Here is a 17,669-nt window from a genome sequence, read left to right as displayed (position 1 = left end):
TCATANTTGTNNTTCAATTCATATGTATAACCATCATAAACAAAAAAANTGTTCGTTTCGGTTGGATTTTATCAAACAAAGTAGTCCTTGTGCATTCCAATCCCTATTCATGCTANATTTACCAGGTCATTGTTGCCTTTTATTTTATNTGCTGTTGTTGTTGTTATTTGCTGCTGCTGCTGNTCGAAGAAGACGTTNAAGTTATTTTTTATTGCATGAACTGGTTCCAAATACTCGACTCTGCATTAAAANCTGCTTTCACAATGGATTATTTATTGGNACGAAATTAAAATATTGCTCCCNTTTCTTATTATCAACNGATCNTATTATTAGAAAAATAAAATAAANTAAAAAATTAANTAATCACCNTCTGGCATGNCATCAAAAAAAAATTNGCAGGNAAACGNAAGCATATGNAAACATCATAACCTTGTACAAGGTGAACACTAAATGAACTCTTTTTTTTCATCAATTAAACTACATAATTTGATACTTTAGAATTCTAAAAAAATTATTACGTAAAGTAAACTGAAAAAAAACGCAATCAAATTTTAATTCACCATATACGATGAAAATACTGTTTAATCAGAGTAGAATTAACAAAAAAAGATGCGCAAAATTTAGAAGAATTAATGCAAGAAGCCTTGTTTAGATTAAACATCTACCAAAATACAAGAAATATTTAATACTTACACAGATAATGAAATAAAAATGAAAATCTTAAAATTTCAAATAAAACGAAAATTAATAAAAAATATTTGCATTAAATTTTCAGCTTCTTTTGAAAGTTGTTCACCTAAAAAACAGAATAACTATTACTGACAGATGCAATGACGGTTCTTGCTTATCAAATTTTATTTTCTACAAACGTTATATGTTTCTTTCCATTTTCACTCGGTTTTTTACATAAATAAAATTAATACCAGTAGAACAGCAAAAAACGTTTTTAAAAATTGAAGGAAAAACACATCCAATATCAAACTGGCGTAATTTGTATAGATCGAACAGAGTTCGGCCGTACCAATATGTTCACCTGTGAGCGGATCACTTCTTCCACATTCATCAGTTCTGTGGTACCCAAAGGAGGGCCGTTAACTCGAATTTTACACTCTGCTGATTTTCTAAAAAATTTTTTTTAATAAAAAATATTTTATATTTCTTATTTATTGAAATAATTCTCACCTTGTCGGAAAGCCACTGTCTTGTATGTGAATCGTTCGTCCAGGGTACGTTGTCTGTATTGGTTTGGATTTCAATGCACTTACCTTAATAATGATGGAAAAATTTAAATTTTACATTAAAATTAAAACTGAAATAATCAATTAATCAACTGATCAAAAACAAACCAAATTCTCAATCTGATCTTTCTGCTTTGAAGGCAATGGCGAATCAAACAAAGCCGTGATTTGATAATTGGAACGCTTCGCTAGAAAAATAATTATAAAAAATCAAATCATATCAAATCAAATATATTCACCTGTACTAAAAGATCCACAAGCTTGAACATTCAAAAAATCTGAATATAAACAAAAAAAACAACATAAGCAAAGTATCCAAACACAACTGCTACGTCTCAGGTACATCATCGCAGCATAGTTAAAAAAGAAAGAACCATTACAATTCATCGGCGTTGCACCGTTGTACCCTGTAAAGCATTAAAAAGGAAAAGACTAGAGCGGCTTTAGATCAAAATGCCGTAACCCAGAGCCTCTTTGTCAAACAATCCAAAAGTTGCAGGGTCACTGGCCCAGTAAAAGCGTGCCCTTCAGTTTGAGGAGAGTTCAACATTGATTGATATACAAAAGCTTAATGGCAGAAATGTGCTTCCAATCTTTGACATTTGCAACGGAAGGCGTACTCAACAGATATATTATAAATAAATGCCTTTGTGCAAAATAATCAGACGTTGACTTCCAACTAAACTTTTTTTTAATCAGCTGCAATTATTTTTAAAAACAATCAAAACATTTTATATTAAGAAAATTAATAACAATTTTAACTATGCAGACTGAGACAAATTCACTAGCATAAAAATAATAAAAAATATAAAAACAAGTGAAAGTTTTTTTTACCTTTTTAATTATTAAATTCAATAACTCTGCAATCTTCATTCTCATGTTGTTTCTTCAACTTCGAAATACCGTTGTGTTGCGCATATACATCAGACGTGCAAACAAACTACTTGAACAACAGAAAACAACACGTGAAAATAATAATTGGAAAAAAATAACAAAAACCATAATGTAAAAGTATACATGTCTCGTAGAATTCGTTCATGGAACCACAACCTAAAATTATAACCACCTATCAGGCATTAAAACAAAACATGAAACTTAAAAATTAACTTCGCTCTTCAGGTGAAAAAAAATAACACAATATATATTGGATAAGTGTATATGATCAAACTGAAAGTATTTCTTCACCATTTACTTGCTTTTCTGCTATACAAAAAACAGTTAATTTATACCTGAAAATCAAATACATATAGTATCGCTCAAATTTACCAAGAAAATATTTTTTCAAATTTCACGTCCTGCGCATCTGAAACTATTGAAATGAATTTTTTTTGCAAATACTGACAACACAATATTATCAAAATACAACAATTATTGACAAACCATCTCTACAAAAATTATCTTTTTAAAGTACAACCATTTACGTGAGACAAACTAAATAAGATGATACATTTGTATACATAATCTATAATAAACGTTTGCTTACAATCTAAAATCTCGGGACTGCCAAAATGATATCGTTTTTATAAGATGAATTCACAATAGCAACAGAACAGCCTTTATAAGTTGTTGTAGGTGTACTTTCGGAAGAGCTGCGATTTGAATTCCCCGTATTTATTTTGCTGGCAAGATGTGGTTTCTTGAGCATTATTTGCATTTTCTCTTCTTGTAATTCTTCTAGAAGATTTTTTCGTTTTTCCGTTTCACGTATGTGCGCATGTTCATCTGTCTATAAAAAATAAATACAATTAGCAAATGGCATTTTAAAAATTTACAATAAATTCATAAGCTGGGATACATTTGTCTTTTTTGCAGAATACTGAGCTTTAATCTGCGCTTTCTGATGTTGAACTTCTTCAAGAAGTTTTTGGCTGTCAACTTTCTTTGACATAAATACTAAATAAATATTGTTTCAGCAATATTTATAAAAAAATACTGCCGCAGATGAAACATCGCATCAAATCAAGAATGAAACAAAGTTGACAACTTATCATCACAAGCATTTCAGTTTACAAATTGATGTGCGTCACTGATATTTTAAAATAGATCATTAAAACAATTTAAAAAATTCAAAATGCAAAAAAGAAAACAATTCATACACATATAATAATTATAAGTCAAATGGAAACAAAGAAAATGCGACCGCTCATCAAATAATTACCGCTGCTAAAAACCAAATGCTACAAGTAAAGCTTGTCTAGCAATTTTTGGAACGTTTAACACATTGTCCAATAGCACATTAAACAAGTAACAATAATCAATCTTCAAGAATTAAAAAATAAAGCAATCGTAAGAATGCTGCACAAAAAAAACATGAACGTTCTGTACATCTCAGTTACCGTCAAAAAGAATTTGCAAGTAACTGTATTACAAAATACACTGTGTACGTTTAAAATATCAATAAATAACATAAAACTGCAAGTAATTATTGTATTAAATAAAATACGTCATTTGCTGTTTTATTACTAAATTAAAATGCAAAATTAATATACATATTTTTCAAAATATGTAAAACATTTGAAGTTCACTGCTTTTATGATTACAAAATTCATTATTTATCTGTTTGACTTTTTTTAAAAAAACAATTATAGCACTGATTACATTTCTGAAACAAGAGTATTCATTTTTAAATAAAGCACATTAGTACTGATATGCCGTTGCTGTATTGGCAATGGCAGTCGGTAAATTATATTAAAAATTAAGTTAGAATAAAAAACAGAAGTCCGTACTTCAATTGTTTATAAAAAATTGTTTTAATATTTTGATATAAATTAAGAATTTTTAATTCTTTTTAATAAATATGATGCACTATGTTAATTATTATAGGTTGACTGATTTCGGGACAAACTTTTGCTAGAGTTTAATTACTAATATTTAAATTTTTTATTATTTACGATCTATATTAATTATTAATTACACAATAAAATTTCTGAAAAGCATCATTTATTAATTTTCTGCTCTGTATTCATTGTATAATATTAGAAAATAAAAATCTGCAGGTTTTGCTTTACATTAAATTACTGTAATGATATTACTGTAAGGCATTCTCTAGAAATTTGTGAATTGCTTTCTTTGTCAGAAATTTCTCAACATTTTGTTTTTGACTGTGTTCAGTGTTCCGTAGCACATTTCATTACGTCGATAATATGGTATGTTTGTTTATTATAGCATGATTGTCTTACAAGTGCTTTTTGTTCTTGTAGGATTCTGCGGCACTGAAAGACGCCGGAAACATAGCGCTATCCCAAGAAAACTATGCCGAAGCCATTGATCTTTATACGAAAGCGATTCAACTAGATCCAAATAATTACATATTGTACAGTAATCGATCTGCAGCTCATGCCAAAAATAAAAACTACAACGAAGCGTTAGCGGATGCAGAAAAGACGATTGAACTTAAGCCAGATTGGGCTAAGGTTATTTGGTTTTGTATTTTATCTGTCTTGGAATTGTACACTGCATTAATATATGCATATTTTTCATAATATGGATAAACTTTTATTATTACTGTAAGTTTTTGACATTGATTTAATTTATTTCAGGGTTATTCTCGTAAAGCGGCTGCTTTATCATTGTTAGGAAAAGGAGTTGATGCAATTTATACATTGTCGACTGGCTTGCATTACGACCCTGCCAATATCCAGTTACGTGAAAGCTATAAAGCAGAATTGGAAAATTCAGCAGGTATTATTTGTATTATTTTTCAAATTGATTAAAGATGTTTATTTATAATTTTAGGGGATCTTTTTCAAATTTTTTTGGATGATGCAGCTAGAAAACGATTGGAAGAACTGTATCCAAAAGCTGATGTCAAGTGAGTAAAATTTAGTTGTGCTGTAAATTGCCATTTTTAAACTATGATTTATCGAAATTGTTTTTTATCAACAGGAGAGATGATATTCCACTGGACCGGCTACGTGAAATATTGATGGACAAGTTGACTCAAATGGACACAGACTATAGTGGGAATTTGAAAAAAGAGTCATCTTCTCCGAAAGAACCATCACCACCTCCTAAAGAAACGACACCTGCCCAGGATAAGGTCGATTTTGAATAGGTTTATTGATAGAATTTTTGTTGAAAGTGTACATTTTAGGCGATGGAAGAAAAAAACTTGGGAAATGCCTTCTACAAGCAGCGTAATTTTGAAGCAGCTCATGAGCATTACGACAAAGCTATTGAATTGGATCCAAATAACATAACGTTGTTAAATAATAAAGCTGGTATGGCAACTTGTGAATTACTGTTTTCGAAATATTTTTGAAATTCGTATGTATTTTTTTCAGCGGTATATTTTGAAGAGGGGAATTACGAAAAATGCATTGAATTTTGCACGAAAGCGGTTGACATTGGTCGAGAGAATCGAGCTGATTACAGTTTGATTGGCAAGTAAGCATAAAAGTGAAATGGGGAGTTGTGCTTGTATTTGTGGGTTTAAATTTGGAAGACTTTTTTAGAGCGCTGGCCAGAATTGGAAATGCATATGTAAAACTGGGTGATTTGAAAAGTGCGCTGAATTTTTACGACAAGTCTCTTTCTGAGCATCGTGAACCGACTGTCGTTAAGAAGCGCCAAGCGATTGCGAAACAGCTAGCTGAAGATGAAAAGCGAGCGTATTACAATCCTCAGTTGTCTCTTGAAGAAAAAGAAAAGGGGAATCAATTTTTCAAGGAAGGTAAGTCAGCAATTTCAGCCTTTTGATTCGCTTCAGAGTTTAACATATCGCAGCATTTAGGAAAATATCCGGAGGCAGTGAAACATTACACAGAAGCGATCAAGCGTAATCCAGAAGATGGAAAGTTGTACAGCAACAGGGCAGCGTGCTATACAAAACTCATGGAATTTCAGATGGCTGTCAGTGACTGCGAGAAATGCATCAAGCTAGATCCGACATTTATCAAGGCGTATATACGAAAAGGAGCGGCACTGATGGCGCTGAAAGAGCCTATTCGAGCGATGAAAGCTTTTGAAGAAGCACTGAAAATTGATCCTAATAATCAGGTATTGTTATTGTTTTCCCTGCAAATTGTGGTAACTGATTTGAACAATGACGAATTTCAGGAAGCGATGAATGGAATGCGCGAAGCTGCATCCGCTTGTGATCAGAGTCCCGACGAAGCTCGAAAAAAAGCACTGGAAGATCCTGAAATTCGAGAAATTTTGGCCGATCCTGCGATGGTTCATATTTTGGAACAAATGTCCCACAACCCCCAGGCTTTGAGAGAGTGATAATACTGTTTTTTAACGAAATTGAAATACTTTTTCACGTAATTATAATTTTCAGGCATTTAAAGAATCCTGAAATTGCCGGAAAGATTAACAAACTGATCGAAGCAGGCGTGGTACGCATTCGTTGAAGCGGCGAAGCACAACATGCAGTGTGCGATTGATTATTATTATTATTATTATTATGAAAACAATACTTTCTTCTTTCAATGATAGATAGATATTTTTTCCAAGAAAAATATTCATTATTCTTTCAGTTCTTTAAATGTATAATCTGAAATGGAAAACGAGAAATAAACGTTTGGAAATGCAAAAATACACAAATTTCATTCACATGTGTGTGTATGTGAGTATGAATGGAGAGAAAATAGATTGAGAGTAGCAAGTAATTAAACAAACAAGTGCAAATTTGATTCAGTATAGTGAAATCGTTCAACTTCAGACGTACCACTCTTTGACAGATTTGCTTTGACTAGGAAAAAAGCTAGCATAACGAGGTATCATCACCGCCATACTCTGGGCAAAGCATTCATTCAACTTGTTGTTGTTGTTGTTGTTGCACTGGTGCTTATTCTTGTCGAAAGAAATGTTGTTGCTCTTATCGTCAGTGTTGTGGTCGTTGTTGTTAATGCTGGTGTAATCGGCAACAATGGCAGTTTGAGGCTCTTGGCGACATTTGAACACGTAAAATAGAATCAACGTCAACACGACCACCAGTCCTACAGATACACCGGCTATGACGCTTGTTCTTGGAAAGCCTTTGTTGTTAAGCGTGTCGTTCGGCTTGACTGTCGTTGTGACTTCGGTGGATATCCTGCCGGTCACAGATTTGAAAGTGGCACTTTCAATCGTTGGATTCGCAGATCCTGAAACGTCGATCGTCGTCTTCTGGTGATTTGGCTCGGTGACAGTTTGCTGTTGCTGTCGTTGGCTAGTACTGCTGCCGCTGCTGCTCTGCGATGATGGTTCAGTTTCATCGGGTTCGTCGAATCGAAAAACTGGCGTTATTAATTCTAAATTAATATGAAAAATTAATTGTATGTAATTCAATGCGAGAAAAAACAGTAACCAAAATTGCAAAATCACGATGCCAGTTACTACTACTGTATGTCATTTTATTAAATTGTATGATACTGTTTCGCTTTCACTGACTGACCATTTTGTTCCGCACTGCAGTCTTCGTCGTCAAGCAACTGAGAACAACTTGCTAACTGTTGACCATCCCCTTCACCGGAAAGAAGCAACTCATCTATACTTGTTGTTGTTGTTGTTGTCGTTGCTGTTGCTGAGGCTGCTGCTGCTGCCGCCGCCGCCGCTGCCGCACTGCTCCACTGAACAGGATCCTTAAAAAAGAAGCATGTTTTCCAATGATCTTCATTCACCATACAACACTATATATATATATATATATATATATACCGTGGCCATTAAAGTTTGCAAGTTGTCCAGTGCTTCTTCATTTTCAGAGGTAATTTTTTCCAAATCATCAACATCGTCATTGATGCTGTCAAAAATATCTTCACGAACAGTGGCAGCAGTAGTGGTGGTTTCTTCGTTTGGCATTGTCGTTTCCAATTGTTGGTGTTCAAGATGATTCAACTGTGATTCGTTGTGGTTGAAGTAGTGATGCCGTCGAACGTCACCGACAAGAATCACCCGTTCATCTCCGGCAGAAGCCAACTCCAGCAGACGATAATCATTGACAAGCACCGAACTGAGAATGCCATAAAATGCATCATTGAACGGTAAACTGCTGCCGCGTCGAAACTGGCGACGTTTCGTCTGTACTTGGCCGTCGAAACGGCCACCCAAAGCGATCCACCGATCCGTATGCTTCATCCAACTGGCAGTGGTGGTGCTAGCTTGACCTGTGGGAGATGATGGACAGATTTTCTGCGTCGAATGCAAATTTGCAATTTTATCATGCTCTCCACCCACACCCACACACACATACCTTTCATCTTTGTCACAACACGCTCTTGTTGATCAATCTGCAAAGTGAGATCCAATCTGGATCGATTGAATTGAACAAAATGATACTGGCCGTCGTTGAGCTGAATCGACTTTTCACTTAGCACACTTTCGCCGTATTGATCTCTAAATTTCACGGCAAAATATCCATTTTCCTAAATGATGAGGAGCTTTTTTTTCAAACAAAAGTGGAACAAGTTTGCAAATTACAATCAACAGTTCAAACGTTTGCCTGCTGTCCGGCAAAGTGACCATTTGCATGACAACCGCATCGGCTTGATAAGTGACAATGCCCATCAGAACGCGGTCCGGTACGGGTCCAACGTGACTGTTCTCGTCGAGACGAAACAGCACAGTGCCGGGGCGAGGACCGAAACGATACGCTACGCTTTCTTCGAAAAGAGATGCAAATTGAACACAGGCGAATAGAATAGAATAGAATAGAAGGAAAAAACAAAGATGCTCACGATTCAAACAGTACAGATCGCTGATTTCCGTCAGCAGGCAGTCACAATCGGCCGGCACCTTTTCCAACGGACATCCATCCTTGCCAATGCAAAGTTCCCGTGGACACATCTCTGAAAAGTTGGGATGAATTTTTTTTTTCTCTTGCAGCGTGAATTCCAAGTGGCGCGAAAATGGAAAATTTCCAACAACAACAACTCACTTGTACATCCTCGACGCAAGTTGGCTTGCATTTCGCTGTCTTGAAGCAGACGCACCGGCGAGCCGTCAATTTTCAAATTCACCATACAACCTTGGAAGCCGCGTCCGCTTGGCAACACGTCGACCAGACGGTCGGCAACTTCAACTCCGGGATATCCGATCACCAGACTGGCGTTGTAACGCACCGGCCTCGGCCGGACACTGTCCGACGACCAGTTGCTCGTATAATTGTCGACGACGAGCCGAATCTCACCTGTGTGCTGTGCAGAATCGTAAAATGCGACGTGGTGCCAGTTGTGGTCGTTCAACGGCAACGGGTGGTTGGACTGCAGCGCGTGCTTGTAGTCGGTGGAATTGAACCGACAGATCAGTCGACCGTTGAACAATTCGACGAGCAAAAAATTCCTCGAATCCCCTTGCCGGTAGAGTAGCACGCCGTTCTTTTCGGTCGTGCGAAACGTGAAGCTCACCTCCAACTTGTCCAATGTCACTGTTGTCGGCTTTTCCAACGACACTTTGGCAAAACTGTCCGCTTGGAAAGAGACGACAAAATCCCTCTCGGCACTGTACAATACGTTGGTACTGCGAACGTCGCCAACGGCCCACAGCCCTGAACCAGCACCTGAACCGCCCGAATGTCCAATTTGACCATGCCAAGCCAACGTCAACACTTGCAAGCCGTTGAATTGGAAATCGGCCATTTCACCGTGGAAATGGTGGTCATTTTCGTTGTAAAACATCTTCTCCCTCTGGTCAGCAACCGCATCAACCTCGGCAGAACCAACGTACAGACGATCGTATTGCAATTGGAACGGCTGGACGAAGGATAATATTTCTTCAGAAAAAACAAGCAAATTACCTTCTCATGTGGAATTTTTTGTTTACTGGTATCAATCAATCACCTTTTTCTGCTAATCGATCACCGTCAAGCACAAGTTCCAACCGTTGACCAGTACGAAATAGAGCGACCGAGTGCCAATAATTTTCGCGCAATTTCACATCCCAGTGGACATTCTGAACAAATTTGCATGCGATGATGAGAAGTTTCAAAAATGGGAAATGGAGAATGAAACCTGAAAAAAAGTGGACGACGAGAGAAAAAATTCCAACCGCCTGTTGACTAGCTGCAAGCCGAAGCAAATTTTCCTGCGCAAATCGACAGCCAGCATCAACAAGCCGTTGACTTTTTTCGATCGGAATTTCAGGCGAACATCTTCCACTTGGGTGCGTAGTGGATTGAAAAAATTGACCACAATTTGAGAATTGCTTTCCAAATTGGCAACGAACATCTCTATACACAGGATGAACAACAGGTAAAAATAAAGAAACAAACAGACGAGAACAACAAACAACCTTGCTCACAACGATCGCCGGAGTAAAATACAGCACTGCAGTCGCAGTAATAACGATTCCACCCTTCGATACAACGGCCGCCATTTTTGCAGCTCACTTCCGTACACTGCGGCAGCATGTCGTAGCAGCCGACGACCACGTCCCGTTGACGCTGGTGGGGCAACAGGCCGATCAAATCCAACGACACGCCGTCCAGGATGACGTCTTTCAAACAGCCGACGAAGCCACGCCCCAAAGTGGCGGTCCAAACCGACGGCGGCAAATTGCGCGCTTCGGCGACTGAATAGCCAAATTGAACCACATCCGCCGTGTCGAGCATTTTCTCCTTGCCGGGTGTGGAGAAGTCGACGCGCCAGTTGTCGACGTAAATTTGCCCACTTCGCCAACGTCTGGTCATGTTGACCGAGTGCCAGTGACCGTCGGCTACCAGCCGACCGCTGGCCTGCAAGCGCGACGTGCCGCTGCCGAGGTCGATCACAAAGTACAAGTGGCCGGCGAAAATTTCCACGGCCAACAAGTCCGAGAGATGCGGCTCGGCCGGCCCGCAGTGGAGCAGCAGACCGTACGGTTCGTTGGTGCGGAATTTGAAAGCCACCAGTTGACCGTCGTTGCCGCCCGTCCAGCGATTGGTCAAAGCCAAGCTGCTGTGCCAATTGACAAAAGTGACCGCTTCGACCGAAAACGACTGCCGACACTCCCTGGTCACATTGCCCACAACCGTCTGCACCAGACCCGACTGTTTGTTCAACTCTTCCAACAAATCTATGCGCCTTTGGTCAGCAATAAAATGTACCTTCAAACAGACAAACAAATTGTTTGTATGTGCTTTGAAATAAATAAAATTTCAAAATACATTTCTGAGACAACCGCTGAAATTTGTCCACAAGGAATTGGTCTCGTTCGACAACGATTGCATCACACCGCCGACGTAAACGAAATTGGTGTAAAACATGCTCTGCTCCACTACATCCCTCACGCTGGAGAACACATCGTCGACGCTCAATTTCACCTGCAGAAAATAAAAGAAAAAAAACCTGATATAAAATACTATGTAAAAAAATTTGAATATTAAAAAATAATAATTTCTCATTTATATTGCAGCATTAATGTTTCTGAGAAACAAAAAAAACGCAAATCATCGACTGCTCTAAGCACTACCGTTTTCATCGCATGCCCGACAGCTTTGGCTGAAATAAATAAAATGTGCACTTTCAACTTTGCCATTGCAATTGATCCAAGTGCAACGTTTGATTGGAAAAAAGAAGCACAATAAAAGTAGAAGAAGCAGAATAATTATTTTACAAACAAAAATTCTCCTTTTCCTGTTCGTGTTGTGGAAGCGAATATGCAAATTATGCAAATGGATATTAATGTAAATAGCACGTCATTTTTTTTCAAGAAAAATAATAATCATCAATTTTCAACAAAGCAAGATGAAAAATAGAGCGAAGAAGAAGCAAAAAAATCAAGCAGTGCCGAAGTAAAAGCTTTCTCTAGCACTGTGCAAATCGAAATGATCCATGCTTAGCAAGTGAAATTAAAATGTGCGCGTTTCGTTGTTTACTTTTTTTTTGGCTGCTGCTAAATTGAACTGACCAATTTGTTATACAGTACAGCAGATGAGTACACACACAAACACACACATAAAGCATATCAAAAGCCGAACGCATGCCAAAAAAGCCAAATGTATAATACCTATGTACCGTACTTACAGTCGCCGTCATCGAATCAGGGTTGAACTATAAAAAGTTAACAACGTGAAAAATAATTGATCCGCAAATATTTTCTTTCTCTTTCTTTCTTGCACTCGTTGGAAAAGTAATTCATTAAAAAATTTAAAGTTTAAAACAGACAAACAAACGAACGAACAAACAAGAAGAACAAGACAGACAAACAGAACAAATAAAATCAACGTGTGCACTGTGCTCTTTGAGTATAGAAATCGTATGCAAATTTTTCTCTCCACGCCAACCTGATTGAGCTTGCGGCTGAAAGTGAGACTATGCCATTGGCCGTCGCCGAAGCCGAGCTTCTGGTCCGAAAAGCTCGACTTGAACGGAACCACACGAGCGTCTTGGACCGTCTGCTGCAGCTTGCTCACCGCCGACACGGCTCCATTTTGAAGTGCAATTCGTACAAATTCCTACATTAAAACAAAACAAATGAATATAATTTAAATTTATATTTTTTTTCACTTTTTCCATTTGAAATGAGCATTTACCATATCATTTCCGTACAAAAATAACAAACCCGACTGCCTTCTCGTTTTGAATTGCAATCTAACTTGTTCACTTCTCGACAATATACCATTTTTAATACTCCACCGATCAAAGCCAAACAACTGACCGGCAAATAACATCACTTCGAGTGTTTTTTTCTCTACACGAAAAACAAAACCAAAATCACGTGATAATTATTACAAATCAATTGAAATTTCGCATTTTTATTGATTTGTTATAAAACCATATTTATTAATTAATTAGTCAGTTAGTTTGTGTTTTACAATGAATAAAACGATCAAACAATGAAAGAATAAGCTTGGAAAAGATTGGATATTAATTAATCGTTGATGCAAACGAGTCGCTTTCATTCAATCATCATCATCATCGTAGAGTTTCAGTAAAATTGTGTCAATTTGAGCATTGATAAATATTATTAGTTATATTATATATATATATATATATATATACATAATCAGCTTAACTAGCCCGATTGAATGCTGCTGCTGTTGATCGACACAACCAACCGACCGCAGGCCATATTGGGTGGGGTCAACAAAATCGAGCATTGTGGAAAAATGAAAAACGGTCGGCCAGTCAACTTGGTCAACCAATCAGTCAGCCCAATGAGCGGTTTACAAATTAAACAAATTTGCATGCTCCAAGCGGAACAGATCTGACATGAATGACAGTTGAATTGAACAACACTGAACGTTGCCAATCGTCGAACGTCAGCATTAATCAACAAGCAAAAGTGAAAATTCAACCCATCGAACGAACAACATTAGCTGCCGCCGCTGCTGCATGCTACTTTACTCAACAAGAGGATGTTCCAAATCTTTTCTCATCAATTCAACACGCTTACGCATACGCTTATACATCTCATACGTTTTACATCTCAAACATCAGTCTGGTGTACCAGTTTTTATTATTCAAAAATTATTTTCACTTGAACAGTTCAATTAATAATTCTTTACTATTATTATTATTATTATTATTATTGTTCGAATATTAATAGTAGAATCATAAAAAAATCGTTAAAGAGCTTAAATGTGCTGCTTTGGAGATGAAAAGAATTGGTGAAAACGCTTGAAAAGGAAATTAAGCAAACCAATTCGATTGGTTTGACAAACAAAAATAGCATCAAGCATTCACAAATATTTAACGATTCGCAAAACAATAGCACAAATCTGCATCATTCAACCACGCGATGACAACAGAAAATTATCTATTTTTAGAAGAAGCATCGCAACAAACAAAACGACTAAATTACACACAAGCCGACAACAACAACAGTAGAAGGTTGAAAGAATAGCTACCACCCACAAGCTACTCAAATCTTGACCATTTTTGCAGTGAAAAAGTGAGCAGTGGTCAACGAGTCAATAATGTTGCTACTATATATATATATATATATATATATATATATATATATATATATATATATATATATGTACATAATATATACATTCATATTTGGTATGCGGTGTAATAGACCATCACATGCACAGTGTGGAAAAAGAATGAGTGAGTAGAGAGAAGAAAAAGAAAAGCCTTCCTCTCCACTGTTCTAATCTGCCAGTATTAGTAAAGATTAACTAACTGCTGCTAGTGTTTTATTGAAGAAGCGTCGTGCGAATTTTTACAAAATCCCCTTCCGCGAAAGATAAGCAAAGAAAAGGAACGAAACAATCCTAATAAAGATAAGACTGAAATAAATTGAACTTCTAGTGGAAATTTCAGCCAAAAGTCACTATTACTAATTTGCATATGTGTAAATATATCAAGATAATAAAAACTTCCAAACATGGACTAGCACAGATTGAAAAAGCTGCTGTTGAGAAGATGTTCAATAGAATAGATATTATGCCAATTAAAAAATTTTCAATATTTGATAAAACCACACAATTACAATTAAAACTAAATTTCATCAATACAATAACTAATTACGGACGTGAATAGAGAGAAATGAAAAAAAATAGTAAAAATTGTCGACATCAAATTGCACGTTCTGACAAATTACACAATGCAGCCGCGGAAAATGAGCAGAATATTTTCAAACGAGAATAATTATTAATGGGCAAATTATAGATGATGGAAAAAGGCGAGAGAGAGGTGGATTAAAATTTTTAAATAAATCAAAAATTAAAATGCTTATTACCTGACAAACAAGTGTCACCGTAACGACCGAGATTGCAGTTGCACATTGGTCCAGTATCCGAACTGTAACAAATGCCATGTCCCGAACAATAAGACGTTGTCGTCGTTGTACAGTAATCGTTGTCACTTTCACGTATGCCGTCGGCTTGTAGTATAGAAGGGGCGGTGATGCCATGCGGCACTGTTCTGTAGATCAAGTTCCTTATTGAACCTTCGAATCTGGGCAGTGCTTTGGCGAATGGAAACGACAAACTCGACGCTTGCATGGCAACTGGCAAGCCGCCGACGTACACGTCGCTGCTTTGCTCGTAGTCGGCAAAGACAAAATCTTGCTGATCGAGCACTTTTGAAAAAACCACACTCTGATCCACTTGGAGCTTGACCGTTTCCCAAAAGTGATACAGTACCACCCGATGCCACTGACCATCGTCCACTTGCACGTCTTCTATTTGCAAAAGTTTCGCCGTCGTCCCATTCAATGCCAACTGAGTTGCAGTGGCGTTGTTCTTCAACTGTCTGGCACCAAGGCGAAATTGTAGACGAATTTTCCCCTCGAAAATGCTAATTTCGTAAAAATTGCCCAATCCACTGTCGTCAATGTAAATCAGCAAAGCGTTGGGCTTTTTGGTCCTGAGTTCGACGCTGAGCACATTTTCGAAAGCTTGGTGCCATCTTGGGAAACGGGCGTACGAAGATCCGGAACCTTCTAGCGTAATTGCCGACACCGGACCGGCACCGAAGCCGAACAAAGCCAACAAGATGAAGGCTGAAACACCAACACAACTCTTGTACAACCGTCGTTGTCGTTGCTTTACCATCGGCGATACTGCTCAAGCATTATTGGCACAAGCACGAGCACTGGCCAACCGCTGCCGCCTCCGCCTCCTCCACCAACCACACTGGTATGCTGGTAAAAAAAAATCCACCCGATCAATTTTCCAAGGCACCACTGCCTTCACTTTCTTCACACGGCGAAGAAGCCCCAATTCTGACGCACACAACTTTCCATCATCTCGTCGTCTGTCTGCGTGATGTGTGTGTGTGTGTTATGAGATTTTCTGCTTTCACTGTTTTTTTCCTGTTTGCTGCGGCTGTGGATTCTGAAGCTGCTTCCAAAATGAAATTCCTGTCCAAACGGGAAACATTGACGCTTCGAAATCAATGAGAACAAATGTGACCAATCACAAGCCACGGTTGCTGAATCCAACGGCGAAACTATTCGACACTACCTGAGATCGATCCGTCATCACGGAACCGACGTTGTGATGTTTTTCAACAACCCCATCTAGCCGGTTACCTTGTGCTCGGCGTTGATAAAGAATTTTTCTTTCAATCGTTGAAATTCATAATTTGCAAAACAAACATGCAAAAATGAGCAATTTTCAAAGTGACAACAAACACATGGTCGATATTATTTTGTTGTTCCATCACATTCGTTAGGATAACCACCAATCAGAACCAACCAAAAGTCTCAGATAGATTCGGCTGTTGAACCAAATGGCCATACATGGAACAATTTAATGACAGACCACTGCCCAGTGGTAATTCACCATTCGACAACGCTAATTCACCAGTTCCATTAAGGTCCAGCAGCTTGTATAAGAGTCGATAAAACACGAACGTGTCCGACTTGTGGTGCCCTGACTGCCATCGATTCGGCCTATCGACTTGGCAGTTGTTGAATGATGGCAGTTATTACATTAAATAATAAAGCTTCTTTCATCTTTCAGAAATAAGTGTTCTTAATTGAAGAAGATTGCCGGCACCGTCGACAGTGGTCTGGACTGCTTCATCTGTCGGTCGGTCGGTCATTCATTGGCAAAAAACAAGCGACGAAATTATTTGGCAAAAAAAAATTAACTTGTTCCATCTCTTGGTTTCAAAAATTGAACCGTCGTCGATTTGCTGAAAAACAGTCTTTTCGCTTCGGTTTGGGCAGTTATTTTTGCAGTGAAAACAACTTTTGAAACAATTTGTCGATTCGATTAAGCAACGCTAAGCGGCTATGACAATTATTCAGCCTGAGCCAAAGAAAGTTGAACAGCTTGATCACTTCCGATCTGCCGCAAACGTCGGCAAATGTACAACAAACAACTCTCCGGGGTGCTTTTCCACTGACCAGACGATTCACGACGGCGATGTTTCACTTACAACTTCGTTCAAAACTTTGATCATTATTACCAAACGGGAACAACATTTCGATTATCAATAACGAAATGTTCCGCACAACGATGGTTCAATTTTACACGACGGAAACAAATTAGCAACATCTAAATAATAAATCGCAAAGTTACTCGACAATTGCACAAATAAAAACTATATACACACCAACATTACAGGGTATATTTAAATTGCACGAAATTCCGGTCGGTCAGCGATAATTTTCAACAATAAAATTTTCACCAATTAACCATTCGGGAAAAAACATTGAACAAAATCGATTGAAAATGACCGTCAAATGAAAACAGACTTGAAATGATTATTTTCATTGAACATCACTTTTCTGTGTCGATGATGCAATTGAAATAATTTTAATTGATAATAACACGCACCTTTTAACGGGCTTACCATAGATTTTCATGATCAATCGAATAAACAGAATCCTGTCCACGTGTCCACATTTTCCAATACAGAAGGCGGTTTTCGTTTACTGTACTTTATAATTCGACAATCAAGTATATATATATATATATATATAATACATTTGAATTTGAACTATAAATTCAAATTATCAGTTTTTCGTTTTTCGACAATAATTAATCATAAAAAATAATTTTTATAATTTTTTTTAAATTTATATAATTTTAAATCGGTGAAATTAGTGATTATGGTCTTTAAA

General features: G+C 37.4%; 5 protein-coding genes across 5 annotated transcripts; 1 reads left to right on the top strand and 4 right to left on the bottom strand.

Moving 5' to 3' along the window:
* Nucleotides 1-472: 472 nt before the first annotated feature.
* On the bottom strand, nt 473-1,788 carry Tsp_03201 (hypothetical protein). The gene is made up of 7 exons (XM_003379495.1): nt 1,722-1,788; nt 1,613-1,645; nt 1,478-1,516; nt 1,347-1,426; nt 1,183-1,265; nt 983-1,121; nt 473-502 (listed from the first exon to the last, which is right to left on the bottom strand). The coding sequence occupies exons 1-7, from the start codon at nt 1,786-1,788 to the stop codon at nt 473-475; spliced, it is 471 nt and encodes a 156-aa protein (XP_003379543.1).
* A 738-nt stretch (nt 1,789-2,526) lies between these two features.
* Tsp_03200 (DNA-repair protein complementing XP-C cells-like protein) lies at nt 2,527-3,238 on the bottom strand. Its single transcript, XM_003379494.1, has 4 exons — nt 3,172-3,238; nt 3,034-3,131; nt 2,776-2,964; nt 2,527-2,541 (listed from the first exon to the last, which is right to left on the bottom strand). Exons 1-4 carry the CDS (start codon nt 3,236-3,238, stop codon nt 2,527-2,529), a joined length of 369 nt encoding a protein of 122 aa, XP_003379542.1.
* Nucleotides 3,239-4,292: 1,054 nt separating this feature from the next.
* Nucleotides 4,293-6,592, top strand: Tsp_03199 (putative stress-induced-phosphoprotein 1). Its single transcript, XM_003379493.1, has 11 exons — nt 4,293-4,384; nt 4,439-4,651; nt 4,778-4,919; nt 4,974-5,049; nt 5,124-5,277; nt 5,332-5,458; nt 5,522-5,624; nt 5,693-5,910; nt 5,971-6,236; nt 6,297-6,460; nt 6,520-6,592. Exons 1-11 carry the CDS (start codon nt 4,382-4,384, stop codon nt 6,590-6,592), a joined length of 1,539 nt encoding a protein of 512 aa, XP_003379541.1. The 5' UTR covers nt 4,293-4,381.
* A 690-nt stretch (nt 6,593-7,282) lies between these two features.
* On the bottom strand, nt 7,283-15,648 carry Tsp_03198 (putative laminin G domain protein). The gene is made up of 8 exons (XM_003379492.1): nt 14,832-15,648; nt 10,461-11,172; nt 10,042-10,171; nt 9,100-9,913; nt 8,900-9,010; nt 8,416-8,556; nt 7,989-8,329; nt 7,283-7,459 (listed from the first exon to the last, which is right to left on the bottom strand). The coding sequence occupies exons 1-8, from the start codon at nt 15,646-15,648 to the stop codon at nt 7,283-7,285; spliced, it is 3,243 nt and encodes a 1,080-aa protein (XP_003379540.1).
* Nucleotides 15,649-15,660: 12 nt separating this feature from the next.
* Tsp_03197 (conserved hypothetical protein) lies at nt 15,661-16,077 on the bottom strand. The gene is made up of 3 exons (XM_003379491.1): nt 16,016-16,077; nt 15,899-15,930; nt 15,661-15,818 (listed from the first exon to the last, which is right to left on the bottom strand). The coding sequence occupies exons 1-3, from the start codon at nt 16,075-16,077 to the stop codon at nt 15,661-15,663; spliced, it is 252 nt and encodes an 83-aa protein (XP_003379539.1).
* Between the last annotated feature and the right edge of the window lie 1,592 nt (nt 16,078-17,669).

The sequence above is a fragment of the Trichinella spiralis genome (genome assembly GCF_000181795.1).
Source record: "Trichinella spiralis strain ISS 195 chromosome Unknown Scfld2, whole genome shotgun sequence".
NCBI classification, from domain to species: domain Eukaryota; kingdom Metazoa; phylum Nematoda; class Enoplea; order Trichinellida; family Trichinellidae; genus Trichinella; species Trichinella spiralis.
This window is presented reverse-complemented; position numbering and strand designations above follow the sequence as displayed.

What these genes read in the sequence shown, in the direction of transcription:
- Tsp_03200 (XM_003379494.1), bottom strand. Translation starts at nt 3,238, where the DNA reads ATGCTTGTGATGATAAGTTGTCAACTTTGTTTCATTCTTGATTTGATG. An exon ending in GCGATGTTTCATCTGCGGCA is followed by an intron (nt 3,132 to 3,171) that starts GTATTTTTTTAT and finishes ATATTTATTTAG; the next exon opens with TATTTATGTCAAAGAAAGTT. An exon ending in ATTCTGCAAAAAAGACAAAT is followed by an intron (nt 2,965 to 3,033) that starts GTATCCCAGCTT and finishes TATTTTTTATAG; the next exon opens with ACAGATGAACATGCGCACAT.
- Tsp_03201 (XM_003379495.1), bottom strand. Translation starts at nt 1,788, where the DNA reads ATGTTGAACTCTCCTCAAACTGAAGGGCACGCTTTTACTGGGCCAGTG. An exon ending in TTGTGGATCTTTTAGTACAG is followed by an intron (nt 1,427 to 1,477) that starts GTGAATATATTT and finishes TTATTTTTCTAG; the next exon opens with CGAAGCGTTCCAATTATCAA. An exon ending in AAGATCAGATTGAGAATTTG is followed by an intron (nt 1,266 to 1,346) that starts GTTTGTTTTTGA and finishes ATCATTATTAAG; the next exon opens with GTAAGTGCATTGAAATCCAA.
- Tsp_03198 (XM_003379492.1), bottom strand. Translation starts at nt 15,648, where the DNA reads ATGGTAAAGCAACGACAACGACGGTTGTACAAGAGTTGTGTTGGTGTT. An exon ending in CGGTGACACTTGTTTGTCAG is followed by an intron (nt 11,173 to 14,831) that starts GTAATAAGCATT and finishes GGTCTGGTGCAG; the next exon opens with ACGGTTGTGGGCAATGTGAC. An exon ending in ATTTTACTCCGGCGATCGTT is followed by an intron (nt 10,172 to 10,460) that starts GTGAGCAAGGTT and finishes ACTTTTTTTCAG; the next exon opens with GTTTCATTCTCCATTTCCCA.
- Tsp_03199 (XM_003379493.1), top strand. An exon ending in TATCCAAAAGCTGATGTCAA is followed by an intron (nt 5,050 to 5,123) that starts GTGAGTAAAATT and finishes TTTTATCAACAG; the next exon opens with GAGAGATGATATTCCACTGG. An exon ending in GATTACAGTTTGATTGGCAA is followed by an intron (nt 5,625 to 5,692) that starts GTAAGCATAAAA and finishes AGACTTTTTTAG; the next exon opens with AGCGCTGGCCAGAATTGGAA.
- Tsp_03197 (XM_003379491.1), bottom strand. Translation starts at nt 16,077, where the DNA reads ATGACGGATCGATCTCAGGTAGTGTCGAATAGTTTCGCCGTTGGATTC. An exon ending in GGATTCAGCAACCGTGGCTT is followed by an intron (nt 15,931 to 16,015) that starts GTGATTGGTCAC and finishes AAGCAGCTTCAG; the next exon opens with AATCCACAGCCGCAGCAAAC. An exon ending in CAGCAAACAGGAAAAAAACA is followed by an intron (nt 15,819 to 15,898) that starts GTGAAAGCAGAA and finishes TGTGTGCGTCAG; the next exon opens with AATTGGGGCTTCTTCGCCGT.